Source organism: Crinia signifera, chromosome 3 (genome assembly GCF_055691185.1).
Source record: "Crinia signifera chromosome 3, ASM5569118v1, whole genome shotgun sequence".
Classification (NCBI taxonomy): Eukaryota; Metazoa; Chordata; class Amphibia; order Anura; family Myobatrachidae; genus Crinia; species Crinia signifera.
In genome coordinates this window covers 32,600,169-32,625,279 of record NC_139219.1, presented here as the reverse complement: position 1 = coordinate 32,625,279, position 25,111 = coordinate 32,600,169, and the positions used below count along the sequence as shown (strand labels likewise).

Genomic DNA, 25,111 nt, shown 5'->3' with positions numbered 1-25,111 from the left:
GACATACACATACATACACACACACAGACATATACATATAATATATACACACATACAACAATATACATACATGTGCACACATACATATAATATACATACACACACAAGTGCATTCTACATACATACATATATATTATATATAATATTTCCTATGCAGGTCTGTGCATGAGCTGCTGTAGAAACACAAGTCCCAGCATGCCAGTACCAGCAGGAGAGCCTGTCTCTGAATGGGAGAAAAGTTTGTACACTCAGGACTACATCTCCCAGCAGCCTCCGGGGCAGGCCCAGTCCCAGGCTCACATGATCCCTCTGTGTGTGAGAAGCAACATCTGCAGGGAGAGCAGCACCGGACCTGCTGGCTGCTGATAGAGGGAGAGAGCTGCTGCTCCTGCTGTTGTTGCTGTGCCCTCCTGTGCCTCCTGCTGCTTCTGTTGTGCCCTCCTGTTGCTGCTGCACCCACCCCCTCTGCCTTCCCACTACTATGATCAGGAAGGAGATCTCCAGGTCCTACCAGGAGGTAACTACATTCATGTTACATACATGATCACCCTGCAACAGGTCCATGCTGTGACATGCCCCATAGTACCAGCTGCCTGTAGCTGCCCCCAGCACCGCAGCCAGGGTCTGTACCACCACCACCACCACTGTACCTATTATATTGGTTTTTTCCCTCTGCTGCTGATGAGAGTGTAAGCTCTTGGATGCACAGACAGACTGCAGACAACAGTGGTCTCATTATTGTACTGCGTATCCTGGAATCACAGCCCCTTGTACTTAGCATGTTATTGTAGTATGTGTGTGTATATGTGGCTGTGTGTCATTTTCATGTGCCCAGCTGCACTCTACCACCAGCACCCTACTGTATGTATATTATACAGTGATAATGGCTGGTGTCATTCCGGAGGGGACAGAGGCTGGTGTCACTTTCCTCTCCTAATCAATAATAAATGTGTCCCTGTATCATTATACTGGCTGGTAATGTGACCCTGCTCTGATAGGAGGCTCCACATACTGCAGGGAATGTTACATTGTGTGTGTGCATATACACACACACACGCACGCGAAAAGGTGGGTGGGCACTCGTAAGATTTTCCAATCTGCACTGCGGCAGGGTTAGAGGTAAATAAGTTGAGGACACAAGGTTTGTGGGTCCCACATATATATATAACCTTCCCCAATGAAGAACGTCACTCCAGGTCTTTTTCAAAATAAAGTGCGGTTTTTACTGATGCCTACGGCGTTTCGGGCCAAGCCCGTCTTCAGGACATACTCGGGCTTGAAGACGGGCTTGGCCCGAAACGCCGTAGGCATCAGTAAAAACCGCACTTTATTTTGAAAAAGACCTGGAGTGACGTTCTTCATTGGGGAAGGTTGTATGTGGTCAGCTTGTTAAGCTGACAACGGAGCGAGCACCCGGGCAGGTTTATCTTCAAACACTACGGGGCAGTGCCGGACCACTTGTAAAGGAATATATATATATATATATATATATATATATATATATATATACTGTATCTTGGGATTTCCTTCCTCGCCCATGGTGCTAAACATTCCACTAGAGCACCAGAGCGATCGGATGTTCTCCAGGAAGTGCCCCTAAGGACACTTGAGGCAGGAAATAAGAGGTGTCAATGTTGGGATAGGACATCGCAGTAACCTCGTGCCTCACCGGGCAACCACTCAGAATTTACTTATTTATTTAGCACCTTCTAGAAGATAATATAATCTGATTGGTTGCCCATAGCAACATCCCTTCAATAGAACTCCCATTTTAGTAAATAAACTCTGTATGTTCTACATGGAGTTAGGCCCATCTAGAGGCTGTCTGTCCTACACAGGTCTAGGTCCATCCAGAGGCTGTCTGTCCTACACGGGGCTAGATCCATCCAGAGGCTGTCTGTCCTACACGGGGCTAGGTCCATCCAGAGGCTGTCTGTCCTACACGGGGCTAGGTCCATCCAGAGGCTGTCTGTCCTACACGGGGCTAGGTCCATCCAGAGGCTGTCTGTCCTACACGGGGCTAGGTCCATCCAGAGGCTGTCTGTCCTACACGGGGCTAGGTCCATCCAGAGGCTGTCTGTCCTACACGGGGCTAGGTCCATCCAGAGGCTGTCTGTCCTACACGGGGCTAGGTCCATCCAGAGGCTGTCTGTCCTACACAGGTCTAGGTCCATCCAGAGGCTGTCTGTCCTACACGGGGCTAGGTCCATCCAGAGGCTGTCTGTCCTACACGGGGCTAGGTCCATCCAGAGGCTGTCTGTCCTACACGGGGCTAGGTCCATCCAGAGGCTGTCTGTCCTACACAGGTCTAGGTCCATCCAGAGGCTGTCTGTCCTACACATGTCTAGGTCCATCCAGAGGCTGTCTGTCCTACACAGGTCTAGGTCCATCCAGAGGCTGTCTGTCCTACACGGGGCTAGGTCCATCCAGAGGCTGTCTGTCCTACACGGGGCTAGGTCCATCCAGAGGCTGTCTGTCCTGCAGGGGGTTGGGTCCATTTAGAGGCCGTCTGTACTGCAGGGGGTTGGGTCCATTTAGAGGCCGTCTGTACTACACGGGGTTAGGTCAGTCTAGAGGCTGTCTGTCCTACATGGGGTTAGGACCATCTAGAGTAGGCATGTCCAACCTGCGGCCCTCCAGCTGTTGTGAAACTACACATCCCAGCATACCTTTCCATAATATTGCTATTAGGGAATGCTAAAACTATTGCAAGGCATGCTGGGATGTGTAGTTTCACAACAGCTGGAGGGCCACAGGTTGTACATGCCGGATCTAGAGGCTGTCTGTCCTGCGGGGGGGTTGGGTCCATTTAGAGGCCGTCTGTCCTACATAGGGTAGGTCAGTCTAACCCTGTCCTACATGGGGTTAGGACCATCTAGAGGCTGTCTATCCTACACTGGGTTTATTTAAATATTCTAGACTTTTTGTTGTTGTCCACAGTTAAGTGAAGAGAGAGAACAACCTCCGGAGGACGATAAAATGCTGGAGGACATGGAAGACGAGCAGGATGACGCCAACTCCACCACAGCGCCAGGTGATTAAGACCAAGGGCCGAATGTACTACTGTATGCAGAGCTTTTTAAGAGCCACAACATTCCAGTTACTGGATTTAAACAACTTCTCCAGAGCTCCCCCGGGAGCTACCCGTGAGAGCTTGATAAGATTTGGCACTTGATGTGACATTTTTTACATGTGATAAATCAGATGCGATTTATCACATGAAAACCCGGGGAGTAGCGGGAGAGCAGGGTCCGGGGGAGCTGCAGGTGGGGTAGCGACAGGAGAGGTAGCGGGCAGGGAGCGGCAAGCGGCGGGAAAATAGAAAAAATCCTATGCAAAAGAATGCTCTCTGGTCCCCGCTCCCCGCCTGCCGTTACATCTCCTGCCGCTACACCGCCTGTAGCTCCCCTGGACCGGACCCTGCTCTCTGGTCCCCAATCCCCCCGGACCTCGCTCCCTGTCGCACTGACAGCTGCACATAAGATCCGCACTGACGGCTGCACATAAGAGCCGACCTCCCGATCTGATCCGATGTGCACTGGACCGCGCATCGGATCAGATCGGATGTCATACATTATGCAATTTGGGCAATTTCACACGATTTCTCGGACCGATCCTCCAGAATCAGGTGGAAATCGGGCCCAAATTGCGTAGTGTATGGGGGCCTTAACTCTCTGCACATACTAAATCTGCCCCACCTGCAGTGCAGCATGGTTCTGTCATCTGCAAAAACAACCGGTGGAACACACGGTGAGGATTTGGAAGCAAAGCAATTGACAGGTAAGAGGGGTTGTCGAGTCGGCTGGGAGTGGGAGGGGGTGTTCAGCGTTGAGGGGGGAGTGTTAATGTTGCATTTCCTCACCTCTACAGCGCATGGTAAATGACCCGTGGGAGCACACTTGCGTGCCTATATATATAGCATACACACTATGCAATATTTTATACAATATCGCTCAGAAGGGTGGAAATGAGTGATCTGGTTTAATATAGAGCATAGTGTTTATGGGACAAGGTACCTGCTGTGCAGAGTGTGGTGGATTCAGGGGTCAGGACCGGTGATGTCACTGCAGCTGTAAGGTGTGTGTCATGTAAGGGGGTGAGATACAGCTGTATGTAATGGGGAGACAGATCGAGCAGCCATTCTTAATAGTGCAAAAAGAGAGCTGCTTGTTCTGTGGGTAGGTGTGGGAAGCTCAGGACCGTCATCTCTAGACCAAGTCCTGCTGCTTATGAAGACATTGGGGTACACTCAGCATGTTAATAGTCACCATGGACCCTTTCATTTTCCTTTTATAGAGCAAGAGCTGGACGTGAGCAGCCCTCCGGTGCGCTTCAGCCGGACCTGCCTGAAGAACGTCTTCTCCGTACTGCTGATCTTTGTGTACCTGCTCCTGATGGGCGTAGCGGTGTTCCTGGTCTACCAGACCATAGCCGACTTCAGGGACAAGCTGAAACACCCGGTCATGTCCGTCTCCTACAAAGAGGTGGACGTGTATGAGGCACCTGGTGAGCAACATGTGCTTATATTGTTATCTCCTATTTATAAGGCGCCACAAAGGGTCTGCAGCGCCGTGCAAGGGTAACACAACTATATAATCAGACATCCCTGTGCCAGGGCTGACAGCTGCTCACTCCCCTCCAGTCTGTCCTCACTGGCCGCCCGTGCTACCAGCTCACTCCCCTCCATTCTGTCCTCACTGGCCTCCCGCGCTACCAGCTCACTCCCCTCCATTCTGTCCTCACTGGCCTCCCGCGCTCCCAGCTCGCTCCCTTCCAGTCTGTCCTCACTGGCCTCCCGCGCTACCAGTTCGCTCCTATATAGTCTGTCTTTACTGGCCTCCCACGCTACCAGCTTGTACCCCTCCAGTCTGTCATCAGTGGCCTCCCGTACTACCAGCTCGCTCCCCTTCATTCTGGCCTCCTGCACTACCAGCTCGCTCCCCTCCTGTCTGTTCTCACTGGCCTCCCGCACTACCAGCTCGCTCCCCTCCATTCTGTCCTCACTGGCCTCCCACACTACCAGCTCGTTCCCCTCCATTCTGTCTTCAATGGCCTCCTGCACTCCCAGCTTGCTCCCCTCCAGTCTGTCATCACTGGCCTCCCGCACTACCAGCTCGCTCCCCTCCATTCTGTCCTCACTGGCCTCCCACACTACCAGCTTGCTCCCCTCCATTCTGTCCTCACTGACCTCCCGCGCTCCCGGCTTGCTCCCCTCCATTCTGTCCTCACTGGCCTCCCAGCTCGCTCCCCTCCAGTCTATTGTCACTGGCCTCCCACACTACCAGCTCACTCCCCTCCAGTCTGTCCTCACTGGCTTGCGCTCCCAGCTCGCTCCCCTGCAGTCTGTCCTCACTGGCTTGCGCTCCCAGCTCGCTCCCCTGCAGTCGGTCCTCACTGGCCTCCCGTGCTCCCAGCTCGCTCCCCTCCAGTCTATCGTCACTGGCCTCCCGCACTACCAGCTCGCTCCCCTCCAGTCTATCGTCACTGGCCTCCCGCACTACCAGCTCACTCCCCTTCAGTCTGTCCTCACTAGCTTGCGCTCCCAGCTCGCTCCCCTCCATTCTGTCCTCACTGGCCTCCCGCGCTCCCAGCTCATTCCCCTCCAGTCTGTCCTCACTGGCTTGCGCTCCCAGCTCGCTCCCCTCCAGTCTGTCCTCACTGACCTCTAGGGTGGCCAATCGCGGGATCCCGGGATTTGGCCTAAAAAACGCCGGGATTTGAATCCCGGGATTGGATCTTCCAATCCCGGGATTTCGGGATTATATGCGCATATCTAATGCCGGGCAGCGTCTGAGCGAGTGCTCAGACGCTACCCAGGAGTTCCTGATCCCCAGACTGCAGTCTGGAGCTGGTATGGGCAGTCCGACCTGCACAGCGTGACCTCTGACCATCACGCTGCGCAGGTCGGACTGCCCATACCTGCTCCAGAATCATCTCTGACCTGGACCGGACCTGGCAGCGTCGGCCGCTCGCTCTGCTGCCCGCCCGCTGGACTGGACCTGGCAGCGTCAGCCGTCAGCTCTGCTGCTGCTGCTGCTACCGTCGCCTCCGCCTCCCGCTCCTGTCTGCCCTGCTCCTGGCCACCGGTGTAAGTAAATGAATGTGCGGGGCGGCTGAAGCAGGGGGTGGACTGGGCTTCTTGTTTTATTGTAGCGTGTTTTTTGGCCTAAACTGATTTAGAGATGCCGATCCCGGGAATCCCGGGATTGAGCATTTTTCAATCCCGATTCCCGGGATTGAAAAAATGCCCCGGGATTGGCATCCCTACTGACCTCCCGCGCTACCTACTCGCTCCTCTCCAGTCTATCCTCACTGGCCTCCCGCACTACCATTTGCTCCCCTCCAGTCTGTCCTCACTGGCCTCCCGCGCTACCAGCTTGTGTAACATTAGGCCTCTCACCTGTTGCAGGTATTGCTCTGTACCCAGGGAAAGCCCAGATGCTGAGCTGTGAGCACCATCTGTACGACCACATCCAACCACTAAGGAATCCGGCACAGCCAGGAGAGAGTCGCTGTGTCACTCAGAGAATCAACTACACCGACCCATTCACCAACCAGACCATGGTAAATCCAAGATGCCAGTGGTGACATGATGTGAGAAGGCAGCAGAAAGTCACAGACTATATGTTATATAGTGGGAGGAGCAGGGTCCACAGCAGCACCGAGTATATCAGGGTATGAGTGATGTGTCCGTGAGAACAGGGCTGCATGTGACAGGGGCAGGAACATAACATGAGGAGGGAAATGGAGGCAGCAGGATGCCACAGACTGAGAGTTTTATATAGTGGGAGGAGCAGGATCCCCAGCAGCACAGAGTATATCAGGAGATGAGTGATGTGTCAGTGAGGACAGGTCTGCATGTGACAGGGGCAGTGACATGATGTGAGGAGGGGAATGGAGGCAGCAGGAAGTCACAGACTGAGAGTTATATAGTGGGAGGAGCAGGATCCCCAGCAGCACAGAGTATATCAGGAGATGAGTGATGTGTCAGTGAGGACAGGTCTGCATGTAACAGTTACTTTTGTAAGGTGTATTTGAAGTGAACATCTTACACAGTAGTTGCAGTGTAACGCGAGCTGGGAAGCCCAGGAAATAATGACCTATAGCCCTGCAGCAGATTACTAATGATTTGAGCTTTCAGTATAAAATAGAGAGCATTTATTACATAAATAATTCAATGAATAACTAAAGCACATTTCATTAGTTCTCCTTGTCTGGCAATAGCGGTGCTGGGACATGTAGGATGGGTCTTCCTATGCTTTGCATGTTGGGGAAAGCTGAAATGACACAGCACAATTGTAGCCTGTGATATGCTGTATTGCTCTACACCAGCGGTGGCCAACCCGCGGCTCGCGAGCCGCATGCGGCTCTTCTTCCTTTGATCTGCGGCTCTGGAATGCACAGCACTGCCAGGCCGCGGCCACATAAGCATTGTGCCGTTGCCGTCGCGCTAGGAGGATGCCGGCACTGTCAGCAGCATCTCCACAGTCACTGCAGAGTGTCCTCGGCTCCCGCCTTACTTCCGTCTTCCGCACCTCCACCTCCTGCTCTGTCTGCCATCCAGAATGCAATGGCTGGCTTCACTAGGGCGGTGCGGACGGATGTCACCCTTCAAGAGCCACACCACACCCCTGCCGGCAGCGTTCTTCGCATACCCCTGCTGGCTGTACCGTACCCCCACCAGTGTCCATGTTGGCACCTGCCCCCGCCATTCGCGCCCGCATCATTAACCCCCTCCCCCATCAATGAGCCGTGTCCATAACTCCCCTCCCAGCCGCCGGCAGCATCTGCAAAAGGGGGAGAAGGACCCTTCTTTGCCACACACAGAAGCACCTGCGCAGCTGAGGCAGCACTAAGCTTCACTGTCCCCAGCTTTCTCTTATCAACAAAGAGGACCAATTGGTGAGTCCTATAGGGGGGCATTATATGTATTGGGGCCTGGGCACCACAGGGGGCATTATATGGATTATGAGTACCGCAGGGGGCATATGTATTAGGAGCACCACAGGGGCGCACAGCAGGGAGTATTATAGGAATTAGCAGCACCAAAGGGGGCATTGTTTGTATTACTGGGACCACAAAGGGTATTATATGTGCAATGGGCATTGGGGGCATATGTATATATGACACTGCACTATTGGAGGCATATGTGTATCACACCCACCCAAGGGGTGCAAATAGACCACGCCCCTTTTTTGGGCGCGCGCATGTTGTTGGCTCTTTAGCTTCACTACAGATATTTTTCGCCTCTTTACCTCTGACCGGTTGGCCACCCCTGCTCTACACAATGAATAGTGACCTACTGTATGACAAATACTTGCACTGAATTAGCAGTATTCCCTTACACCAGATGGCCACTAGATGGCAGTGGGGGTCCAGAGAATCTAACAAATACTGTAGCGTTACTAGGAATGTGTCAGGGTAACTTTCCGTTGTATGTGTTGTGTAATCCCTGTAGATAAATTGGCAGCGTGATTCTTGCCTCACTGATGTCACTGCTTCTTAGTGACTTCATAGATAGTCACACAGAGTAATAGCCCTATATCATTTAAGTATGTGAAGGTGTTTTACAATACTTTGTGTGTGTAGCACTAGTGTTCAAGCGTGTGCGTACAGGGACGTGTCCTGGAACAGGAATGACAGGTTCCCGAAGCTCAGGACTACAGTAACTGCTATTAGTGTCTGCCCCCCCCCCCCCCCCCCCCAGTTATTGTACACATCTCACAGCTCATTGTAAGACCGTTACGGTAACTGCACTGCTCACATCCTGGGCCTGCAAATATAACCCAGATTATGACGGAATATTGCCCCCAACTGTTTGTGAACCTGTAAAATAAAATAAAAAGCAACAACACCGTGTTACAAAAATTTCCGTAATGTGTACTGTAATATTACAGAGAATAGGACACCGGAACTGGGGTATCATTGGGACAGCCGGGGTGTTAGGCAATGTGGTTCCGGTAGATAGATCTACAGGGTCTAAACAGTTAATATATCGACACCAAAAGGTCGTTATGTAATTCTTGGTGAAAAGGTTGACGAGTTTTTCACAATTGTTTTTCGTCATTTTGACTTTTTCGTACTTCACCATCGACGTGAACTACAGCGGAGAACGGCACCAGGCCTGAAGCGTGGCGAGCAAAGCGTTACACTAACTGGGGGGTCCATGTCGACAAAAAAAAATAAAAACCTCATGTTGACCTTTTGATCCTGTTGGCCACTTACATGTCAATCTTTTGGTGTCGACCTATGAAATACGTCTATCTAATAATCCACCCCCTATTATTTATTTATTATCACCAGTTACTTATATAGCGCACACATATTCCGCAGCGCTGTACAGAGGATATTGGAACATCAGTCCCTGCCCCAGTGGAGCTTACAATCTATATTCCCTACCACATCTACATGCACACACAGACATTCTAGGGTTAATTTTTTGTGAGCCAATTAACCTACCAGTATATATTTGGAGTGTGGGAGGAACCCGGAGTACCCGGAGGAAACCCACGCAAGTACGGGGAGAATATACAAACTCCGCACAGTTAGAGCCATGGTGGGAATCGAACCCATGACCTCAGAGCTGTGAGGCAGTAATGCTAACCATTACACCATCCATACTGCCCCTAGGAAAAGTGTGTGTGTGTGTGTGTGTGTGTGTGTTTGTGTGTGTGTGTGTGTGTGTGTGTGTGTGTCAGTTTATATATATATATATATATATATGTGCCACTCACGATTGATGGGAGATTTCAGTCCTGCGCTGAATTGCAGTAGGACTTAAATCTCCCATCAATCGTGAGTGGCACATATATATGTATGAACTGCTTCAAATAATGACACCAGCAGATACTATTTTGTGTATAAGGGACTGACTATCCCTATTATTTATCTGCTGATAATTGAGTCTAAACCCTAAGCAGAGCCTGTATTAAAGGACCTAGGGTCAGTATTGCTATAACCTTTTTAAACCCAGCCTGTAACTTAACAGCCAGGAGCTGATTGGCCGGTGATAAAGTACCAGGCACGTTATCACTTCTCCTCCGTTATCACTGCTTCATACACCTACACCGCAGTCCTCAAGAACGCCAACAGTCCATGATTTAAGAATAACACTACTTGAGCACAGATGGTTAAATCAAAATAACTGCGGTACTAAGTCACCGGTGCTCAAATATGGCTATCCTTAAAACCTGAACTGTCAGTGTGCCTTGATGTCTGTGGTTGGGGGATACCCTTTTATAACATGTACTGCTATGTTGGAAAGGATCGGTCACACATTACATGACGTAATTTGGTATGAGGGTGTCTGTCCCTTTACCTTGGATATTACTGCTGGTATATTGATTGACGCCCTGCGCACATCGCTCGTGTTTTGCAGAAGCACGCCCTCATCATCAAAGGACCCCGCGATGTGAGGAAGCGGGAACTGGTCTACCTGCAATTCCACCTCAACGAGACGGAACAAGACTTCAGCGCGATCGACTATCTGCTCTTCTCTTCTTACAAGGACTTCCTAGCCAGGTGCGTACTTGTGATCATGTGACTTGGGCCTTGTTCTACCTGGGATCACATTTATTACTGTAGGGTTCTAACTGATTTGAAATTGTCTGACCTTGATTTCTTTGCTTTATAAAATGCACTTTGCTGAGAAAATCGTGAACAAGTTGCTGACTACATAATACCATATATTACAGTGCCGCAGCACCATAGTTCTGGAACACATAAACGGAGCGTGCGGTGGAGACAGGTGGAACAAGGGGGGGCACGGAATCTGGAATGAGGTTATAGACTCGAAGCATTGTTTTTAGCCTTTCTGTTGATGCTGCTGTGTTTATTGTACCGTTGATGAGGACGCTGCAATAATTAATGTATTTGCCGGATGATGCCGGTACTCGGACAAAACGCTCTTGTTCTCGGTAAGGAACGTCTATAAAAGTGCAGCAGAGTCTAAATGAGTCCTTTGTTCTCCCGGCTCGCAGGTTACTCGTCTGTGGCAGCGAGCCTAAGGCGTAGGATAAATATAAATTGATGAACAGGATGAGAATAGGGTGTTATGTTCTGTGGCAGTTGCTGATGTCTGTATAAACACAGGCACGTGCACACACCTGGCCCATTTACCTTTGTACAGCTCACTTCCTGGTCATACTGTAGTTGTGCCTATTACAGGCGCCTCCAGGGGTGACAGATGATGCAGTATCTGTCTATAAACTCCAGTAGGATTATAATAATCCAGTACATTCCAGCATTGTACAATCAGGGTACAGTATAAAGTACTCATCAAAATGTGTTGTGTTTTTTTAAGCTGGCGTCGCTTTATTGCCTATGGCCCATATCTTGCTGCTGAACGATCCTTGATTTAACAGGCCAGGAAATTTTGTCCTGAATAAAGACTAGTTGTGCCCCTGCATTGCCGCTGCAATTATGGCTGTCTTATTGGTGGAATGGTTCCTTCAAAAGCACTAGGTGTGTTTCCAGAAGGACGTGTTCCTCAATGGTGCTACCAATGGCACATGTGACCCCTAGCGTTGATCACTACTGGCAGTGAGGCGTTCTGGTGGTTGCTTACTGATGGCAGTGAAGGGTACTGGTGGTTCAGTACTGATGGCAGTGTAGGGTTCTGGTGGTTGCTTACTGATGGCAGTGAAGGGTACCGGTGGTTCAGTACTGATGGCAGTGTAGGGTTCTGGTGGTTCAATACTGTTGCAGTGTAGGGTTATTGTGGTTCAGTACTGTTGGCAGTGAAGGGTTCCTGTGGTTATCTATTGTTGACAGTGAAGGCTAATGGTGGTTCATTACTGTTAGCAGTGAAGGGTCCAGGTAGTTCCCTACTGTTGGCAGTGAAGGATTCTGCTGGTCCTCTACTGTTGGCAGTGAGGGGTTCCTCTAATTATGCACTGTTGGCAGTGTAGGGCTCCGGTGATTCTATACTGTTGGCAGTGTAGGGTTCCGGTGGTTCCCTACTATTGGCAGTGTAGGATTCCGGTGGTTTCCTACTATTGGCAGTGTAGCGTTCCGGTGGTTCCCTACTATTGGCAGTGAAGGGTTCCGGTGGTTCCCTACTATTGGCAGTGAAGGGTTCCAGTGGTTTCCAAACGTTGTCAGTGTAGGGTTCCGGTAGTTCACTACTGTTGGCAGTGTAGGGTTCTGGTGGCTCACTACTGTTGGCAGTGTAGTGTTCCGGTGGTTCACTACTGTTGGCAGTGTAGGGTTCCGGTGGTTCACTACTGATGTCAGTGTAGGGTTCTGGTGGTTCACTACTGATGGCAGTGTATTGTTCCGGTGGTTCACTACTGATGGCAGTGTAGGGTTCTGGTGGCTCACTACTGTTGGCAGTGTAGGGTTCTGGTGGCTCACTACTGTTGGCAGTGTAGGGTTCCGGTGGTTCACTACTGTTGGCAGTGTAGGGTTCCGGTGGTTCACTACTGTTGGCAGTGTAGGGTTCCGGTGGTTCACTACTGATGGCAGTGTAGGGTTCCGGTGTTTCCCTACTGTTAGCAGTGAATGGTACTGTTGGTTCCATACTGTTGGTGGGTTTTCTCCTGGATGGGCTTTTTTTCATTGTGAAGTCGTTTTTTGCCATCTTTTCTCTTGGTTTGCAACTGAGTGCTGGAGGATTTGGGCCTCTACCCCAGGTGTGTTAGGAAAGAGAACCTGTAGCATCTACCCCAGGTGTGTTAGGAAAGAGAGCCTGTAGCATTTAGTTTATATTGGTTATTTGCACCATGCTTGCTGCCCCAGTTGGGATCTTCCTGTGATCCATCTGTTCATTAGGAGATCTGGCCCCAGACGCAGCCATCAAACATCACCGTTCCCCGGCATCACAAGCGTTCTGCTGCTGCATAGATAAAGATGACTTTTGAGCATTTGGCACCGTGTAAACAATAAGTCTTACATAAATGTGATGGGATTCTAAAAAGTATTTGTATAGGGAATTGTTCTGTTCAGCACTTATGGAGCAAGACCGGGAATTCTGGAACAGACAGAGTGGTGGGAATAGAAGAGGGAAGATACAGAGTAAGCAAATGTGTGTCCTCATTCAGTGCAGACCAGAAGAAGTTCATGCAGGACTGTGAGAGTTCCTTCTCCAGCTGGAAGTTCTCTGGGGGATTCCGCACTTGGGTGAAAATGTCCTTAGTGAAGACCACAGAGGAAGATGGGAGTGAATCCGTGGAGTTCCGGCAAGAGGTGAGATGCAAGCGAAACGTGTATCCTTCAGTGACTCATTCTGAACACGCAGGCCTCAAACAGTCACACAAAGGGTAGACGCATGGTGGCCGTAGGTACAGTACAGGATGCTCCATCACAGACGGACCCATAAGGCATACAGTGTTGTGTATTAACCTTATAATGTAAGGTTAGTCCTGATGATGCAAAATGCGTTGTTTATTGTCCTCAATAGTGTCAGTGCAGGAAGGGTGGGAGGGAGCTACAGTCATATGTACATATTGAGTCCTTATCCTTATTTTGTAAACCATAGTTTCTGGAATGTACTTTTTTTATTTTTGTTGCTAAAAGCACTATTGGCATGATATGTAACTGGCACTACTGGGACATGATATGTAACTGGCACTACTGGGACATGATATGTAACTGGCACTACTGGGACGTGATATGTAACTGGCACTACTGGGACGTGATATGTAACTGGCACTACTGGGACGTGATATGTAACTGGCACTACTGGGACGTGATATGTAACTGGCACTACTGGGACGTGATATGTAACTGGCACTACTGGGGATGTGATATGTAACTGGCACTACTGGGACGTGATATGTAACTGGCGCTACTGGGGACGTGATATGTAACTGGCGCTACTGGGGACGTGATATGTAACTGGCGCTACTGGGGACGTGATATGTAACTGGCGCTACTGGGGACGTGATATGTAACTGGCGCTACTGGGGACGTGATATGTAACTGGCGCTACTGGGGACGTGATATGTAACTGGCGCTACTGGGGACCCGATATGTAACTGGCGCTACTGGGGACCCGATATGTAACTGGCGCTACTGGGGACCCGATATGTAACTGGCGCTATTGGGGACCCGATATGTAACTGGCGCTTCTGGGGACGTGATATGTAACTGGCACTACTGGGGACACTGGGCGAGTTTTTTCTGCGGAGCGCTCCCTAAAAAAAACCCCACCACTTTGTCCCCGGGTCCGGACGGCGGCGCTGATCTTTGTAAATAGCCGCTGCCCGGCCCTGCCTCCGGCAGCCCGGCTATGTGTGGCGTGACGTTGCAAGTTCAGCAGGTGCCAGGCAGCCGCCGAAGCTGAGTACGGCGCTGATCTCAGCGGCGCTGCCTGGCAAGGGTAAGCGCAGGCACTCCACCGAATTTTCCGGGTTTGCCAGCCACTGAAGCAAACCCCGGAAAATTCTCGGGAGTACCAGGGAAATGGTTAAACAGCCGGGATTCCGATGTTTTTGACTGTTGGAATCCTGACTGTCGGGCAGTCATCCAGCACCCAAAAAGGCAGACACATTAAAATGTCAACATGATGGTTTTTTTTTTTTTAAACTTCATACTTTATCAAAAACGTGGACTCCAATTGGGAACAGTAAATTGGATCCAAAGCATGGCAAGCGGATATAATCCACTAATTGGCAATCCACGTGCTCAGGTGTCAGACACCCACAAAGAAGGTGAAAAGCTCATGTCGAACTTTTTCTACCATCAACCTAATATCCCAACATCCCCAAGTGTTAGCTTTGATCTATGCACAATGCCACCAATGTAACCCCAACCACATGTGGCCTGCTCCACTCTGTTACATAGCAATTTGTCCACCTTTTTTATGTGGAGGCTAAAGTGAATCAGTTTGCACTATAATCGTGCTTTTCCTGTTTGCAGACGAGTGTGGTGAATTACATCGACCGGAGACCGACGGCGGCAGTGGGAGACCAGTTATTTTTTGTGGTGTTTGAATGGAAAGATCCCTACATTCAGGAAATCCAGGATGTGAGTATAATCAATGGTCTCTTGCGCTGAGGACTGAAATGGTACTTGCGTAATTCATCACGAAACACAATATGCGCATCGCCCAAAGGCTGTAACCTGCCACACCCAGGTGTTCCGCTCCCTTTGTCTGACTTGCATGAGACAGATGTAGCTGGTTGGGTATATGTGGCTTAGCATATGTTATGGGAATATGCTTAAAAATCGTAGCGAGGATTGCGCAATCTGGACCTTTCTTTTATGTCCCCGATCTACCAACTGATCGCTGATCATCATTTCCTGGATCGGCGCATCCAGTCGGTGGAATGGGGGGATCGAAGGATTGCCAGCACAAGTGTATGGGCCCCATATGTTGACATTTACTTTCTTGGTAGCACAGCGTCAATGCCAAATGCTGACATGGTTGTTGGTAGATAAAGTAATTATTGAGTTAATGAGCTGGCAGGTTACATATGTGTAATCCTTCCAGGAAATGTCAGACGTCACCGGTGTGGGCAATAGGAGTAAATGCCCCACCAGCTAACCACACTACTGCAAATACGTCTGCGCGTTTCCAAGCGTGTTCTTTTGTTTATGGGGCACCAACAGCGAGCATGGAGAAGCACATGGTGGGTGGAGCCATCTGTAGCAGAACCCGTACAGATCTGCTCCTCCTGCGCTCGCATCTTCTCGTCTCTCATCTCCTTTCCCGATTTTCATTTTCGTTCCGCAGATCATCACCGCCAACCCCTGGAGCATGATCGCTCTGCTCTGCGGCGTCTTCCTGGTTTTATTCAAAGCTGCGGACTTTGCCAAGCTCAGCGTGAAGTGGATGATAAAGATCCGCAAGCGGCACCTGAGGAAGAGGGCGCGGGAGCTGAACCACATAAGCTGAGGTCGTGGATAGAGGTCGGGGACGCCCTCACCGTGTTACCATAGGAGTATTAGGCATGGACTGAGCTGCTCGTCTGGGACTCAATAACTTGTATTTCTTTTTTGTTAGTTAGGTTTAATATAGAAGTAGATTAGCAGGTGGCTGATGCCGCCGCAAATCCTAACTGGAAGGTGCGATAAGCGTTCTGCAGCAGCGCCAGATAACCTCAATTGAAAATGACAACAGCGCAACCGCGCCCCCTGACTGTGGGCTCCGGCGCTGGACGAGCAGCAGATAGGCCCAAAAAAATGTGAACAAAAGAAAAATATATTTTTACAGTAGCGTGGAAGATGTCCGACAGGAATGTGGATGTGTATGTACCATCGGTAATGGTACGGGTCCAAAGTCAGCGTTTGGCAGAATCAATGCCGCCCCAATATAGGTGCACCGCAGGCCAGGAGAATGGTAAAGTTTTAGAGCTTTAAATTTATTTTAAGTATTTACTACCCTACTATTATATACAAGATACTTCATGGATGTATGAAAATATACTACCTAGAAGAGCATTGGTGATATTTTATAGAGGAGACAAATACGAGGGTGGTTTAGTAAATAAGGTAACGCAACCTCTTATTGCATTCCTTTATTCAGCTCGTACATATACGTATAATCATTACTATGGCCAAGGTACAGATTACTTTTCCCCATGCTTGTTTAAGCATTTGTTCCAATGGTACAGCAAGTCCTATAGACTAAATAAGTTTCCACGCCAGAATCCAGGACATGGTGGCACCTTCCACCCAGGAGCTTCTTCATTGATCCAAAGAGATGGACAAGTTGGTGATGAATCTGCGCTGCTGATTTGCCCTTTAGACAAGGAAATTACTATGCACCCAAATGTGTGACCGTGTACCGTAAGGCACAGTGTAATGGCCGTGAGGGGAAGCAGCGGTCACCTGTTCTGGCCTGGCGGGGAAGTCTTGTTACCTGACTTATTGAACCACCCATGTAGATGGGGAATTGTTTTAGACTCGTACGCTAATTCCAAACAAGGAGAGGTGCTGCCATGCTGATACTTGTAGTTCCACACAGAAAGAAGATAAATTGAAGGCGCACACCCGTTGCAATAATAATTTGAATAAAACTTAAATTTTCCATAGAGCATAAATGAGGGGCTTAGCATAAATAATATGTGGGCCCACCCACCATGTCTAGGTGACCTCATCTTTAGGTGAGTCTCCCCAGACTGTAAGGCTAGACTCCAGGGGGAGGGGGGCCCCAGGCCAACTGCCCCAATGTATCACATTAAAGAAAAATAGCAATAAATGTTACAAGTATTACATTACAAAAACTAGCAGCTATGTGCTGAGAGTGTTACATGGGTGACAGGAAATAATTGCACCCTGTGAGCTCCATACCCAATCACAGCACAGTAACATCACTGTTTGAAAATACATTTGTTGATTTGATACGTTTAAAAGAAGTCGGCATCAACAATGTAAGCAGGACTGCACATATTATTCTGCAGCCAGCAGGGGTCACTGTTCGCAGCTACGGCTGTACGAGGAGAATGCTACAGTGCCACATGCAGGCTAAGTAGGTACTACACTCCTTGTAAGAGGCAAAGGTCACTCAACTAAAAAATGCTAAAAAATAAATGTAGTTGTACAAAATTTACATTATTTCAACATATTTCAGTTTCAATGTAATATCTGGAGAAGACGTTCTAGTTCTCCGTGCAGAGTTCAGGTCTCTGTGCTTTTACTGGGGCACAGTTGGCACTGTCCTTTGCCTCACCTGTAGCCTGTGTTACTTTGCCATAGTGTGTCTTCAGCTGCAGTATGGGGACGGCTGAGCCTTCATATCTCGCAGCGTTTGGAAATGAAGAGTTAAGAAAACAGTTGAAAAACATTGAACAACATCAAGAAAAAAGCTCATTATGTATCCTCTCCTCCCCCATCCATGGGAACACCAGGACCAGGGCTGCTACCCCTCTGGCTGAGAATGTCAGGACTGCCCCCAGACCTACCCCTCGGTCAGCAGGGATCAGTGGTGGGAGAGCAGGCATATTCCCATTGGACATTAGTGTGCTCCCCGTGTTCTCATAGTGGTCCAATGAGACCAGGACATTTATAATTATTTCAAAATAATGTTCTCCCAATCTCCCTCCTTCCATTGGTCACCTGCAAATGTGTTCTGTTTTTTTTTTTTCTAACCGCATACCTCTGCCCCACCGTGTGCTATTCCTGTAATGTGTACCCCACTGATTACACACCCTGCCAGCGGGGACCTATACAGTGCACCCCAGAAGGTTACCATGGAGCTGATGCTTTTGTTGGAACCGTAATATGAGCATTAGGTCACTGCAATCACTCCATTTTGATTCATCGCTTCTAGGGTTACCTATTCCACCCAGGATAATCCCAGGCAGTGCGTCCAAGATGGCTGCCTCATCTGGTGTCTTGTGAGGGTGGAATACTCAACCCGTGGAAGTTATTACCTCAAATGCCTGCACCTGCCTGCATTATGCTTACTGTGTGCGCAATGGTTTTTTTTATGTCTGTGGTTTTATTGCTGTATTACTGACATCTTCTGTATTATATTCAGTGTTTGTGATGTGCCTGTTGTCCAAATAAAATTATTATTATTAAAAGTGACACATGTCATAAAGGCCGTTCCTCATGTTCATCAGGGCCGCCGACAGGGGGGTACTGTGGGTATGTTGCCGCCATAAAAATTATACATTGGTGGGCAGTGGCACCAGTAATCTATACATTGCATATACATACACATCAATGTGTATATTACTGGCTTATAAATATGCATTGGCGGACAGTGGCGTGTATATGCTCCATTAAACAATGCAGGGATGTGTGGCCTGGCCGTGCAGACAGAGTCGGGCGCAGCGGAGCCTGGTGGCGTGGGTACTGCAGCAGGGAAAGTATGCACAGGCTGGGGGGCAGGGGGAGGGAGCGGGCAGTCAGCCGGGCTGAAAGTGTCTCATCTTTCAGTCCGGCAGCCATACTCACACAGCGATGATGGATGGTAAATCATAGTAAATCATGGTAAAACCATCAGATGGGAGACTTTGCTAGCGATGATGCGGGAGCGCACATCATCGCTAGTCGGGCATCGATGGCCCATACACACTAGGTGATTTTCAATTGAAAATCAATCAAAACTGCTGTATGTATGGGCCTTTACACAATGAAGTAATATCTGGACAACATCCCATCTTCAATAAAATTCCCATCTTACTAAATTTATCCCTTTTGACTCTCAAATTCTAAGATTTGCCAGAAATCCTCAAATTTTAGTTTGATTTGAAAAAAATGAATTTGAGCTTGAAGGAACCATCTTTAAGTTGTTAGATTCTGGGTCGGTTTGTAAATTGTTCCAGTTTCATCTGAGACAGTTTTCAGTGTGAACAAAGAATCTTAAGCTTTTAAATTGCTTTATTGTTGAATATTGTTATTTGTAAACACAATTTTATTTTATTTTTTTAATCATTAATTGACGGGCTATATTGATTTTTGTACTGCGCACAGGTTTCCATGGCCCACAAAGTTGTGAAATGCAGTCACATTGTGAGGCCAATCTTCAGAAAACCATAAGGCCCCCATACATTGGACCTGATTTTCCCTGAGCTCCTCTGGCAGCTGCCCGGGAGAGCCCACTACGATTTGCACTTGATGTGCCATTTTCCACATGGGAGGGATAAATCGCATGTGATTTATCCCATGTAATTCCTGGGAAGCTGTGGGGGCAGGATCCTTTTTTTTTTTAACGGAGCAGCGTAGGATCCGGGCTGCGTGAAACGCCTGTGGGCTGTGGGTGCAGCGTCGCGGCTGGTAGTCCGCAGTTTACAGGAAGCGCTAAACGGACACCGCGAACAACAGCAGATAGGCCTGCTGCTGATAGGCTGAGAGTGCTTTTTCTCTCTCTCCCTCTCTCCCCACAGCCCCCGGATGCTTCATGCAGCCCGGAACCCATGCTGCCCCCACCCCTTTCACATTGGACCAACACATTGCACAACATATTGCACCCTATAGTAACGTGACGGATCCCTCAAACAGCGATGCGGAGAGAAGCCCATTGGCTTCTATAGGGTATTGCCAGGTTTTGCTGGCGATTCCCTCTGCCCCTGAAAATTGGGTATTCACAGCATTTTTGCTTTAGTGCATGCCACCCGGAGTCTGGGTTCTAATTCAGGTTTCCTTGGTAACAGCTAAGGGAGAGATGTATCAAAGTTTGTAAAGAGTGGAGAAGTTGCTCATAACAACCACCGGGTTCCACCATTGGATAGACAGTTGCTAGGTTGGCTGGTACAAGGTCAACCGTTTATGGTCGACCATTTCAAAAGGTCAACACAAGTTTATTTCTATTTCAACTTTTGCTTCATTTACCATCCAAGTGGATTATGATTGGTAAACGAGGGCGCGAGGTTCTACGTTTGCACTAATCATGGTCACACATGGTCAAAATTTGTCTTGACCTTTTTTAACAATGTCATCCCTAACCAATCAGCTTCTTCCTATTATTTTTACAGAATGGAATAAATGCTAGTTAGAAGATGATTGGTTGCATCATGCGACATCACCACTTACCCCCTTTTATGTGGGTGTACCCAGGGCTATTTTTCAGCAGGCTCCAGCAGGAACTGAGGCCCTTATTCTAGTTCACTCTTTCTGAAAAAATATTTCTTAGATGGACAAAACCATGTGCACTGCAGGGGGGCAGGTGTAAAACCCCACCCAAATCTAATTATCTCTGCACAAGTAACACCTGCCTCACCTGCAGTGCACATAGTTTTGTCCATCTAAGAAATATTTTGTCAGAAAGAGTGAACTAGAATAAGGGCCTCAGTTCCTGCTGGAGCCTGCTGAAAAATAGCCCTGGGTGTATCAATACAAATTGTGCATAGGGGGCCTGAATCAAGTTTTTGGATGGATCCTGCATGGTCAGGCGCAGTGCAGCTGCATACAGTTGGTGATGGACAGTCTGCAGCCATTTGGGGGGTGTATTGACACCATTTTGTGGGAGTGCCAATGCTAGAATATCTGTCTTCTGAAGGACATTTCCTGGCCTCAGGGTTGCTCAGATGGCCGATGGTGTCATAGAGTGTTCCAAAGCTCATCCTCTTATGTGTGTGGCAGAAGCTTCAGGCCTGGTATCCGGCCTGGAGCCGGTTCAGCAGTGGACCAAGCACCGGTACGGGCCTTAATCCACAGAGATTCAGGTCATGCCAATCGCACGGACCCATTTTTTTAAAGTGTCGCTGCGAGTGAGCCACTCCAGAACAAATCCAAGATGGCTGTAGCAAGCCAATTGTGGCCAGTACATCATTACCCTGACCATTGCGAGGTGGCTGGTCCACTGCAAAGTTACACCGAAGAGCAGAGAAGGGAGAATACATCAATGTCAATGTCAGATACTCCGGGAAGAAGCAGCCATTGTAAAATACATTAACCAGGCTGATAGAACTGACAGAGGTGGAGTCAGTGAAGACCCCCGGAAATCCTGATGTAGACATGGACTCTGCAAAAAGAAACCTTAAGCAGGCCACAGTTCTCCAGGTGAAAACCTGCACCTAAGATGCTGGAAGCTGAGGGAAGATGTGACTGCTGCATGGAAGCCCCTGGTTGAACCTGGACTGAGCATCAGGATCACGTAGGGCCCCTGTTCTTAGTTTGCTTGAATCATGTATTCATCATTACATGGAGCAAGTGGACATGTCATCTTAGGGTTGGGGCTACAGTGGACAGGAACACGCCTGAAGGAGGAAGGCCCCATTGCCAAGTATGCGTCCAAGAGTGAACCGCTCTGCTACCATGTCCTTGTATCTTACAGTCAGTCCCCCACTGAAGGTATGCTTATGAGCGTGGTTGTTAGTACGCCAATGCGGGTGCTCTGTTTAGCTGTGCTTATTTGTATGTATTGAGATTGGGGGTCTGATTCCGGTTGGTTTGGTAAGCTGTGAAGATCGGCCCCAGGAACCGTTAGTTGATCAAGGAGTAGTGAATATATCCATGTTCTCTCCCCTGCCCTTGCCTTGGATATGTTCCGATCAGTTGGCACAAGATCTGAGGCCAAGTGTGCCAACGATGACCGTCCACTCTACCCCGCGTAGGCTATCCTGACTCAGCGAGGCTATCTTCCTTTGCAAGGTTTGCCATCAGGATTTTCCATCTGTGCTATCTACTTCCAACCAGCGTCATACTGTACATGCCTACTGTCCAGGAATGACTGTGAGGCTTCTGAAAATAGGGTGACCCTCCCATTCCCACAGGAAGGTAGCCAAGTTCCTCCTGTCCTGCAGTCCTCTCACCACCACATACACCTGGTCTTAATTACAGAACAGTAGCCCCCCCCCCCACACCCCTCCCAATGCTCGTAATATGGGAGTTGTAGAGTGGGGGAGCCAGAATGACCGGTGTTCCAACAGTGTCGACTGGTTCTTTATTGGCAACCTAAAGGTGAGGGGAGTACAGTAAGTGCCTGACCATACCTGCATTGCAGGAGGCTCCCAGCAGCCACACCCACAAAATGGCTGCCTCTAACGTGTGGGAAACCATCACAAATGTACTTTTACTGCACAAATGTTTCTGTGAGGATATGAAATGCCGATTGCAGCTGCCAAGCATCTCCCGATCGCTACGGACTTAATGTATTCAGGTGCCTCAGGCATTGTGAAACTGCTTTACATGCAAAGAAATGTGAATGAGTTTCCATGCTCCTGGTTAGTTACGCCGATCCCCGGCTACTGCTGCAGACGGTCTCCATGTAACCATGAACTTTTCAGATTTGTTTAATAAGAAAGCAAAAAAATACCACTGAAATCCCAGCGCTCAGCAGCGATCTGAGCCTTGTGCAAAAGGGGCGCTGCGGAGATGCAGCCTGAGGGCCTCATCCGGAGCAGGACGCAAAATAGCTAGCAAAACGTGACTTAAAAAATAAGTGCATCTATTCCAAGTAAAAATTGCAGTACATAATAGGATGACATTACAGATAATCTTCAGAGAGCAGAGTGGGGCATATGTACTAAGCAGTGGAGAGAGATAAAATACCATCCAACCAGCTCCTGTCATTTATCAAACACAGCCTGCAGTCAAAATCCCGATGGTCATAAAACCGACATTTAAAATCCCGACAATCCCGACAAGGTCAAAATACTGATATATAGAATGTACAGGTGAAACTGTGAACATGACTTTGGGTCGACAGGTCGCGTGGTCGACATGGGTATTTTCACTGTTTTTTTGACCCGACATATGCCGACAGGCGCTATTTCATGCCCTACCATCCACTAGGGCGTGGTGCGAGGGGCTGCGGTTCACCTCCAACTGTGTCCGTGTCGACATTCGGGTCAAAAAACTGAAAAAACCCATGTCGACCTCGCGACCTGTCGACCCAAAGCCATGATGACCGTTTCACCAGCACATTCTATATGTCGGTATTTTGACCATGTCGGGATTTTGTCCTTGTCAGTATTTTAAATGTCGGGATTTTGTCCTTGTCGGTATTATGACCCATTCGGGATTTTGACCGTTGGGATTTCATACCGAATCCGCCTGTAACATGGCAGTTAGGAAGGAAAGAGTAAATAAGCGCTAATAACAAAATATATTTCAATAGACCAACTAATCCAGCTGCTAACTTAATGGGATCACCATTCCCAATAAAGCAAAGACAAAAGTGAAAACAAAAGATAGCGCTCTGATTTTAGGTAAGAATTATAGCCAGTTAGTAAATTCAAAATAACATTTATAGAATACGATAACAAACATAGATAAGCAATGTGTCATATACAATTTAATATTCAATATAATAGGTAACGGCCGATACCATACAAAGAAAAACATTTTTTTAATAAAAAATGTACTGATAAAAGTCTCCTTTTATTGAGGAGGAGAGGGTATTTGTTGGAATTAAAAACAACTTAACCCCTTACCGCCGCAGCCTGTTTTTGCCTTCCTGACAGAGCCCTTTTTTTCAAATCTGACATGTATCACTTAAGTGGGGATAACTTTTTTTGCTTTTACTTATCCCAGTGATTTTGAGATTGTTTTCTCGTGACACATTGTACTTCAAGTTAGTGGTAAATTTTGGTCGATACAGTCTGTGTTTTTTTGTGAAAAATACCAAAATGTCGTAAAAAAAAATTGAAAATTTTGCAATTTGCAAAATGTTAAATTTTCTGCTTGTGAGACAAATAATCATACCACTCAAAATAGTTAATAACTAACATAGACCATATGTATACTTTATGTTTTCATCATTATTTCAACCTCCTTTTAATTTTTTTGGACACTAGGAGGCTTAAAATATGAATAGCAAATTCTCAAATTTTCAAGAAAATTTCAAACACTGATTTTTTTAGGGACCAGTTCAGTTCTGATGTGACTTTGAGGGACTTGTATGTGAGATACCCCCATAAATGATGCCATTTCAAAAACTGCACCCCTCACAGTATTCAAAACAGCATTTTGGAAGTTTGTTAACCCTTTAGGTGTTTCACAGGAATTAAAACAAAGTGTAGGTGAAATTTCAAAATTTCATTTTTTTTGCAGATTTTCAATTTTAATACATTTTTCTAAGGAACACAGTAGATTTTACTAGAGAAATGTGACTAAAAATTGATTCCCCCAATTCTTTTGTTTTCATAAATATCCTATATGTGGCCCTAGTGTGCACGTTGACCAAACCACAGGCTTCATAATAGAAGGAGCACCTACTTGATTTTGGAGCCTCCTTTTTATGAGATTATTTTTTAGGCACCATGTAGGTTTCTAGGCACCCTAAGATGCTAAAAGTTAGGAACCCCCCACAAGTGACCCCATTTTGCAAACTACACCCCTCAGGGAATTCATCTAGGGGTATAGTGTACATTTCAAACCCCCAGGGGTTTCACCAATTTTGGTACAACTGGGCTGTGAAAATGAAAAATTACATTTTTTTACACAAAAATGCAGTTCTGGCTCAAAATTTTTCATTTTCACAAGGAATGAAGGAGACAAAGCACCCCAAAATCTGTGCCGCAATTTCTCCCGAGTACGGCAATGCCTCATATGTGACCAAAAAATACCATTTGGGTGCATGGCAGGACTCAGAAGGGAAGGAGTGATATTTGGATTTTGCAGCACAGATTCTGGTGGAATGAATGGTGGGTGCTATGTCGCATTAGCAAGACCCCCGAAGCACCAATACAGTGGAACCCCCCCACAAGTGACCCCATTTTGCAAACTACACCCCTCAGGGAATTCATCTAGGGGTATAGTGTACATTTCAAACCCC

General features: G+C 48.0%; 1 protein-coding gene across 1 annotated transcript; it reads left to right on the top strand.

Moving 5' to 3' along the window:
* The first annotated feature begins 51 nt into the window (after positions 1 to 51).
* Positions 52 to 18,468, top strand: PACC1 (proton activated chloride channel 1). The gene is made up of 8 exons (XM_083175606.1): positions 52 to 517; positions 2,941 to 3,034; positions 4,297 to 4,506; positions 6,410 to 6,564; positions 10,379 to 10,521; positions 13,041 to 13,185; positions 14,860 to 14,967; positions 15,677 to 18,468. The coding sequence occupies exons 1-8, from the start codon at positions 482 to 484 to the stop codon at positions 15,836 to 15,838; spliced, it is 1,053 nt and encodes a 350-aa protein (XP_083031732.1). The 5' UTR covers positions 52 to 481; the 3' UTR covers positions 15,839 to 18,468.
* Positions 18,469 to 25,111: the final 6,643 nt, after the last annotated feature.

Excerpts from the sequence above, each read along its gene's own strand:
- PACC1 (XM_083175606.1), top strand. The coding sequence starts at position 482 with ATGATCAGGAAGGAGATCTCCAGGTCCTACCAGGAG. Across the intron at positions 10,522-13,040 it reads TACAAGGACTTCCTAGCCAG|TGCAGACCAGAAGAAGTTCA; the intron begins GTGCGTACTTGT and ends GTCCTCATTCAG. Across the intron at positions 14,968-15,676 it reads ACATTCAGGAAATCCAGGAT|ATCATCACCGCCAACCCCTG; the intron begins GTGAGTATAATC and ends TTCGTTCCGCAG.